General features: G+C 50.5%; 2 protein-coding genes across 2 annotated transcripts; both read right to left on the minus strand.

The window, feature by feature from the left end:
• Window positions 1-1,089: 1,089 nt before the first annotated feature.
• Window positions 1,090-4,762, minus strand: KCNJ4 (potassium inwardly rectifying channel subfamily J member 4). The gene is made up of 2 exons (XM_071730862.1): window positions 4,588-4,762; window positions 1,090-3,402 (listed from the first exon to the last, which is right to left on the minus strand). Exons 1-2 carry the CDS (start codon window positions 4,623-4,625, stop codon window positions 2,073-2,075), a joined length of 1,368 nt encoding a protein of 455 aa, XP_071586963.1. The 5' UTR covers window positions 4,626-4,762; the 3' UTR covers window positions 1,090-2,072.
• A 2,338-nt stretch (window positions 4,763-7,100) lies between these two features.
• On the minus strand, window positions 7,101-8,546 carry ENTR1 (endosome associated trafficking regulator 1). Its single transcript, XM_071730852.1, has one exon. It carries the CDS (start codon window positions 8,295-8,297, stop codon window positions 7,191-7,193), a length of 1,107 nt encoding a protein of 368 aa, XP_071586953.1. The 5' UTR covers window positions 8,298-8,546; the 3' UTR covers window positions 7,101-7,190.
• Window positions 8,547-8,920: the final 374 nt, after the last annotated feature.

An 8,920-nucleotide genomic window follows, 5' to 3' on the forward strand; every position in this document is an offset into this window, starting at 1 on the left:
ATGAGAGGAGAGGGAGGCACCAGGAGTGATGCCTTTCCTTTTCCCCTGCCCTTTTCTGATGCTCTGCTCTTTGTTTGTCACCCATCTGATCTGTCTGCTCTTTTCTCATTCTCTCCCCAGCTTCTCTTCTCTTCTTGGCAAGGCTTGCCAAAGGTGTCTGATCACTATTTGGGTGCAGAGCAAACCCATGCAGAGCAGCTGTCCCCCCACAGAACCTGTGGATGAGAAATGGACACTCATGGGTCTAGACCCATCTTGTCAGTCTACCCCATCTCTTTCTCAAATGCTCAACCATATTACCTCAATTTGTTTCCTTTTTCCTTCCCTCCTCCTCCGCCTGCCTGCTGTGCCTGCTTCTTCCTCACACTCCTGCTATTTCCTTCCTTCCCCTTCTGCTTCTTCCCTTCTTCCTCTCACTTCTTGAACCAATTCCAAATTGATATCAAGATGCAGTTTTTCTGGTTTGTAGGTCAGGGGCTGGGTGGGACATAATTTCTTCAGCCATTCCCCCCCAGCACAACTCTTGGGTACCCAGAGCACCTTCCTGAGCCACCTTTCTGTCCTCATATCATCTACAGCTTGATTCCACTGCTCCTGAAGGAAAAGGCTCACCAGGTTTTCACATGGAAATGACAGCAAAGTGATGTTACAGGGTTAGCTCTGGTTGATGATCTGCCTTATTTTCTCTAGTTCGTACTTGCTTCTAGCAAAAAAAAAAAAAAAAAAAAAAAAAAAAAGAGAGGTTTGAGGGTTTTCTTTTTTTTGAGCCTTACATCTAGAGCAACATCTTGCACATCTCTGTCTCTTCAACAAAGATATCTATAACCCTTTCCTGGGCAAAACTCATTATCTCCAAAATAAGTAGGATGGTTTGACCCATCCTACTGGCAGTTTTAATACAAATATTTTCCTGTCTCCCTACATTTTGTGTGGTCTTCTCCCAGAGAAAATTCCTGAGCCTTTTATTGTAGGTCTTTACCAGGGAGACCCGGAGCAGGGGAGCCTTCATGGCTAGACTTCCAGCCACACAAATACCAAACACCAGAGCTTGTCAGTCTCTATACCAGGCAGCAGCCTTGGAGTCTCTCCTTCACTTCTAAACCTCCCCCTGTGATATTAGACTTTATTAAAAATAAATAGTTACAAATTCAGTTTTACAGCTGAGGGCAGCAGGAAAAAGAATGAAGAAGGTGAAAGGAGCAAGTCAAGGGTCTGCTGTCCACTCAGGTCACTTTTCTGTCATCCCAGCCGTGCTGCCCCAGGGAGCAGTCTGAGTGTCCAAGCACAGGGCCCTGCCTCCTCTTGTCAGGCATCTCAACAGAGGAGCAGGACATGTTTTTCAAGAGGACTGGGAGAACCTGATCTGCGTCCTTGGAGCTGAGCTGCTTCTGGAAGTGTCAGATGCCAAAAGCCAAGAGAGCAGTATAGGCTACGTAAAGCGTCCTTGTTTCCTAGCTTGGCATGTGCAGTGGAAGAATATGGATTTCAGTTCTCATTCTGTTTTATATACAAAGAAAGAGTCATGTGCAACACGTAATAAACATGCAAGTACACCCCTTCCTTGGGATCTTTCACCACTCCCTCCAGGAGTCCTAAACTCTCCTGTCCATCCTCATCTGGTCAGTGCTTAGGTTATCACTCCTCTCCTAGTGGTGGTCGTGACTCTTGACAGCCATGGGCCCTCCTCACATCAAGAGGGAGCAGAAAGTCTGCTGTTGGCTCAGCAGCAGAAACACTCGTTGTGGTACCCGGTGTGTGTGTTGAGGGCACGGACTCCTCTCCAGAGATGAGAAATCAGGAGTGCTGCTTTCCTGTCTCTGGGCAGGAAGGGGATCCCAGCACAAGCTGCCCCACGCTGGAGGAGCAGTATATCCTCACTCCTCTTCCAGGCAGTATGACTTCATAGGAAAGGGAATATACCAGAGCAGCTCCAGGCCTTGATGTACTCAGGGGCTGAGAGGCAGTCACAAGAGGCATTTTTTGGTGGGCAAGGGGCTTATCCAGCTACATATGGGTGAAGGATGGAGGAGGAGACTGTGCACAACGGGTGTGGAATGGGGAGGCTGGAGGAGTTAGATGGCTGACTCCCTGCGGTATGAGATTGTATCTAGGGGCAGACTTGCCTGGAGCCGCTCCAGGTCAAGGTGGCTTCCAAAATCCATCATCTGGATGACACCTCCCTCTTCTTTACTGCTGCCCCCTAACACCACACCCACTTCGTCATCATCTTCATCTTCGTCTTGACTGACAAGGGCCAACTCATTCTCATAGCAGAAGGCACTAGGAGGTGGGGGAGAAGGTAGGATAGTCATCTTGCTTTCTTGCAGCTCCCGGGCTGAGCAGCAAGGTGTGCCAGCTACCTCGTAAGTCTTGTGAAAGCGTGAATAGTCCACTTTGTAATGGTTCTTCTCCTCAAACACAACTGGTTCAAAACGGTGGCCCCAAAGGATTTCGCTCGCAAGGTAGGAGCTTCGTGCCTGTGTGGTCATGGCTGTGGCTTCCACCATTCCTTCCAGGATAACAACAATCTCAAAGTTCTCTGTCTCCAGCTCCTCCTTGCCAATCCCATAGAGAGGGCTCTCCTCGTCAATCTCATGAACAATAATAATGGGTGAAACCAAAAATATACGATCAAGGCCCACATCGTAGCCTACATTGAGGTCCCTCTGGTCCAGGGGGAGGTATTCCCCTTCTTCTGTCATGTAGGGCTTGATGAGCTGGGCTCGGACATGGGCCTCCACAATGTGGCTCCTCCTCAGGTTGCCTACTCGCCACATGAGGCACAGTTTGCCATCTCGAACAGAGATAACCGCATGGTGACTGAAGAGGAGGGTCTGGGCCCTCTTCTTGGGCCTTGCCATCTTGGCCATGATGGTGCCAATCATGAAGGAGTCAATAACACAGCCCACAATGGACTGGACCACAACTGCCATGATAGCCAGCGGGCACTCCTCAGTCACGCAGCGGAAGCCGTAACCAATGGTTGTCTGCGTCTCCACTGAGAAGAGGAAGGCCCCTAGGAAGCTGTTCACGTGCATGATACAGGGCTTGAGGAGAGAGGGGCCACCTCCCACCGCTGGCGCATTGAGGTCGCCATGGAAGAAAGCGATGCACCAGAAGAGGAAGCCGAAGAAGAGCCAGGAGACCAGGAAGGCAGCAGAGAAGATCATAAGCATGTACCTCCAGCGTGTGTCCACACAAGTGGTGAAGATGTCGGCCATGTAACGCTGAGATTTGTTGCTCAGGTTGGCAAAGTAGACATTGCATTGACCGTTCTTCTTCACAAAGCGGTTGCGGTGCTTCCGCTGAGGGGCATGGCCCTTCCCGTTCCGGCTGTGCCCATTTATGCTGCCCAGCGTGGAGACCTTGTGTCCGTCCTCTTCAGTTGAGACAATGCTGTACCTGGAAGAGAAGAAGCAATCATTTCCAGCAGAAATATGTGAAGAACAACAGCAGTCACCGAGTCAGCGAGGGTTGAAGGTGCATGGGTGGCTCATGGGGCTATGGTACCACGGTGACAATTGTGGCAACAGCACTTTTCTCTGCTTATTGCACCATGGAGCTTGGCTGCAATGTTTGCTGAGTCTTGCTGCCAAGAGGCTGCATCTAGCAGAGTCCTGACAGGACAGCAAAGCAGGAGAATCTTGTAGTGCTGTGCTTCCTTCCAGCCTTTTTGTTGAGGAGGGATCCAGGGCTTCAAATCCTGATGGCAGATATGGGGCAGCCAGGAAGCCTGGGAGCAAGAACCCACAGGCTGGCCACATTTTGTCCCCCGCATTTATAAGGCCCTGAGTTTCTATTTTTCCCTCCTCTCTCCTCACTGATTTCATGGAGTGTCAGTGACAATGTTTATACACTTCTGGTGCTCAGGACAATTCTGTTGTCACAGCAACGTGCATGGCTCCCAGCATCCCATATCCAAAGCCAAAGGTGTAATTTGGAGATCAAGAGCCAAAATGCTGGCAGATTTCCCTGGGAGAAGCTCCCCACACATTTTCAAGGGAGTGCACAGATCCACCAAGGCCACTGTGCCCTCATGACCACTGAGCCCTGGCTTTCCAGAGCCTGTTGGGCTGGTAGTGCTCCACTTACACCACATAGTGTCACCATGCTAGCTGGAGCCCTCCAGTATGGGCTCCATGACCTTCATCCTCCTCTCATAATAAGAGGGAGCAAGGGAAGTATGTGTGGCTGGAGTTGTGAGTCCTGGGGACTCCTGGGGACAAGAGGCTTCTGCAACACTTCTGGAACCATAATTTCTGATCCAGCACCATGCCTCATTTTGCTTCTCCTCTGTAGCACTCCTCCTCTGAGCACTGCCCCTATGTGTGGTATGTTTTGGATTGGAGAAGGAGAGAGGACCTATAACTTGGAGCAGGAAAGGCTGTCAGAAAATTCAAGAAGCATATTGTAGCATCATAGAATTGTTCTGGGTGGAAAAGACCTATGTGATCATCAAGTCCAACTGTTAACACAGCACACTGCCAAGCCCACCAAGAGGCAGGATGAATTTAGAGCTTGAGGGGCCAGTTGTGGAGAACCAGAGCACCCTGAGCAGCAGCAATCCTTGGGAATGTGGTTACTCACCGGTTGACTCGGACGCTGCCCATGGCTCGTTGTAGCATCAGGTGTCAGGGGGCTGCAGGTGCTGGGAGGGCACGGGAGCTCATGCAGCAGCACTCAGATAGGACCAGGTCCTCCAGGTTTCACCTCCAGAGAGCTGGGACCCTTGCTGCCATTGCAATTGCTCCTGGGCACGTGCCTTGCAGAGAAGGACAAAGCAAAACCTGGTCAGAGCCTCCCCTGACAGCACCCGACCCAGTCCCAGAGCAAGAGGTGCAGGGCTCCCAGCCTTTTGCTCATGGGAAGGACCTGGGGGTGTCCATGGGGCAGGGGAGGAGCTGATAGATGCAGAAGGGGTTGCATGGCCCATGGCCCCAACACATCTACAAACAGGAGAGGTGCAGGGCCAGCCGGGTGCTGCTCTCCAGATCAAGGGCACCAAGACTGAGCAGCTTGCAGGGCCCTTGCTCTGAGCCATTTTATTAATATCATAGCTTACATAGAGATCAGCCAGGCTAAATACCTCACGCACAAGGACTAGCAAAGCACAGACATCTACAGCAGCCCTCAGGGATCCCTGTCAGCCCAGACTGGGATTTAATTCCAGGGGGTGCAGAACATCCCCCCAGCTTCAAGGAGGAGAAGAATAGTGATGGGTAGAATGAAAAAGGAAAGCTGACAGAAAAGAAGGGCTTAGAGGTAGCCAAGGAGAAGCTAGTCAGAGCAAACAGACCTTGCAAAGTGCCCTGTGTACAGCATCCAAGGAGCAGCTCAGCAGCAGAGCCCTGGGGAGGATGTCCAGAAGATATTATGTCCCAACCTGGTCCTCCCTGAGATGAAGAACAGGGAAACCACAGCCTCAAGAGCCGATGTATCCCACCTGCCCCAGAGCTCCTGGGAAGTGAAATGCAGTGAGGACATAATGACTCACAGATTAGGAAGAGCTTTGCACACCCATCTTAATCCTGCACTGTAACCTTTGGATTACAGGAGCCAGTGTGGACTGCAAGACATGGCCAGCTGGTTTGCTTCCTCCCAGCCTCACCAATGAGCAACCAGTGGTTGCCATATCTAGGACACAGCCAAGGACTTCTTGGTCAAATCCAAGGTTTAGAGCAGCTTGCAAGTGGTCATGCACAGACAGGAGAAAAAAACAGCAAGAGATGTTGTCAAGGACAGAAAAGCTGGTAAGAACCATCTCTGTCTCATCATCACTGTTGCAGAATGGGGCTAAAGGTGACCACCAGCCTTCCCCAGTTAGAAGCATAGAGCAGAAACCAGTAAGGATCTCCAGACATCACCTCTGATGTGCATACACTGCTGTTGACATGTCTGGGATGAAGACAAACAAGCAGTCTCTCCTCCAGAGACCAAGGTTGCTAAAGCAGTTTAAGCCCTGTGGCAACATAAACATGATTGTTCAGAGATATTATGGGACCAGGAAAAAACAGCAACTTCATAGCCCACAGCTCACAATAAAGAGGTAAAAATGAGCATCTGCCAAAACCTTCCCATCAGGAAAAAGCACTTTGGCACTGAACTTCACCAGCACTCACCCCACTCACCACCTTACAGCATCCAAGTCTTTAAGGAGGGTTGGCTTGTCCAGATACAGAAATTTTGTAATGCAGCTGAGTCAACCTACAGCAGAAACAGGGGTAGGTAACCCAAATTAATCAGAAATGTTGAGGGATGACCATGTGATGAAGAAAGGTCATTTCATATCTACAGATGATTCCACTGGAATAAAACTAAGATGTATCTTCAGTGATCACCTGGTGAGTTTGGACTGCAGGGTCCCTTAGGTCTTTAGGAGGTGACAAAGGTGGGGAATGTAAGTATGCTCCTCTACACCAGCTCCAGGAGAGGGAGGATACCTTCCCAAACCAGCACCTTCCTTACCCAACCCAGATAAGCCAAGTGCATCCTTAGCCAGCACTGACACTGGTACCAGAGGAAAAGCACTACCATAGCTCATGCCTGGATACCTCACAACTTCCTAAAGGTTCCTGACCACCAGTATCACCAGATGCAGAAACAGATGCACAGTTTCTAGAGACTTCAGATTTCTGGCCCAGGTGGTGGCCATCTCCAAAAGAAGAGGAAGAAAGACCTAAGGAAACTTTGCCCCCTTAAAATATGTTCATCAGCACCTGAATATCTGCTCCTAACCTTCCCCATCTCAGGAAGCAAATGAAATGCCAGAACCACAGATACTGTGCTCAGCTCCAGTTCTGGCTGGTACAGCTACTGGAAGGGATGGGCACTAAGTACCATGCTGCCATGCTTCCTCCTGCTCTCACATGTAAGCTCAACTCAGCTGGAGCTGTGCCACAGGTTCTTGCTCAGGGGCCACCACAGCTTGGTCTTGCATCTCAGAGCCTGGGAAATGTTTGCTGCTGGCTCCAACAGTGCCAGAATGGAGCACCAGCAGCTAAAACTGTATCACTAGATCACAGCATCCTGTACTTAATTACAAGAAAAATATTTCCATGAAGAATAAAGGCTACAAATTTCAACACACACATTCGAGCACGTGAAAGCAAATGGTTTTTAGTATAAGTTGTCATGGGAGACACGTGGTCTTGGTCCATACACTTGTCTGTAGGACCCACACAGAATTGAGTTCATGGATCTTTTTCTGCCTCCGCTTCAGAAATTTTCCCAGCAGATTTAAGGACCTCAGCAACAAAATTCAGTGACTCCACTCCAGAGGCAAGCTGTTTGACTGACAAGTTGGCACCTGTTATTATCTTGTAGAGGTTCTGCAAGCCTAAGTCTATGTTGTGCTTCACTGCTCCCAGGTCAGTCATTTGGCCTGTTCTCAGGTTTTTGTTCTCCGCCTTGTAGCTCTCCAGCTCTCCTTGGAGAGTAAAGACCTTCTGCTTCAGCACCTCCACGGTGCTTTCTGCCTCCACAGCCCTCTGGGTCATCAGCTGCAGACTCCTTTCAGTCTGTTGGACAAAGGACTGTAGCTCTTGGGTTTCCCTCTTCTTTTTGGCCTGGCTGGCCTTCAGCTGCTTCTCCAGCCTGCGCACCTTGCACGCCTGCCTCTTCAAGGTGTTCTTCAAGCTGTTGGTCATCCTCCAGAGCATGGAGTTCTCCTCCCTGAGTCCATCATCCGTCAGCTGCAGGGATGGGAACTCCCCAGTGGCCTCCTCTTGCAGCATGTAAGGCTCTGCTTGCCTGGTCTGCGCTGGGTACCCCAGGCAAGGGTCACTGACATGGGCCTTTGGGGTAAAGGCATCCTTCCCCAAGAGCTTGCCTGCATTACTCTGGAAAGAGTCACAGCAGCAACATGTTGCCATACTGGGAGTTTGGGGAACATGCAGCCTTTGATGCACAGGAAGGTGACAGTTCTGGCTGTGGTCTTTATCTTCAGACAAGCTGTGAAGCATTTCCATATCTTTGTAAAATGGTTCTTGAAACTCCTGAGCTTCCTTCTCAAGCTCTAGTGCATGTTTGGCCAATCTCTTGGCATACGTTCTATTTTTCACTCCTTCGTCTTTCACCATGTCCTTGAGATTTAGGGAAAATGGGATGAATTCTGCCAGTTCCTCCACCTGACTGTCACCAAAGCTGTCATAGCTTTTGCAGTGGAGTAGAGGACATGCTGTGTAGCAGGGACAGCTGAATTCATCATTGTTGTCATCATCGTCATCATCATCTTCCAAGCCTTGAGATTCTGGGCAGAACTTCTCCTTTGTCCCAGAGATGCCAAGCAGCCAGGACATTTTTCAGGATGCCTGGGGCTGCAGCAAGGAAGAGGATCCAAATTATCCTCCTGGACCCCAGATCACACAAGCAGGTGACAATGACAAGCAGTGTGCCAACTTCGGCAGCCTCAGCGACACTTGTGGAGGAAAAGGTAGTCACCAGAATCCCTCCATTTAGATCACCAGGGGTTAGGGAGGGAGCTGAGAGGAGGAGAAGGCATCTCTGTGTCTTTGCTATGGGGGAACAGGAATCACAGGGTCTGTGATGTCATCGTGTGACTTCACTGCCCACGGAAGGGGAACCCATCAACTGCAAAAGTGCTTGTTTGGCAGTGGGGAGGTAAGCTGGGTCCTCAAGGCCACAGAACTGACCACAGCTCGGAAATGCTGCCAGTGGGCAGAGGGGTGCTCATGAAGCCACCCGAGACCTCCAGGGTGAAGGAGGGACAAGGACTGATTGGTCTTGGGGCAGAGGGGACAATTCTGCCCCCAAGCTACCGCAACATCTGCAGCACCAAGATCAACCCGCTGGTGTTTTGGTTGGTGGGCTCACCCTGGGCAGAGGCAGGAGACATCACCAGCACTTTGGCCAGAGGCATTGCCCCAAGCTGGCCACCGAGGGGTCCGTGCTGAGATGCTGC

Source organism: Heliangelus exortis, chromosome 1, assembly GCF_036169615.1.
Source record: "Heliangelus exortis chromosome 1, bHelExo1.hap1, whole genome shotgun sequence".
Lineage (NCBI taxonomy): Eukaryota > Metazoa > Chordata > Aves > Apodiformes > Trochilidae > Heliangelus > Heliangelus exortis.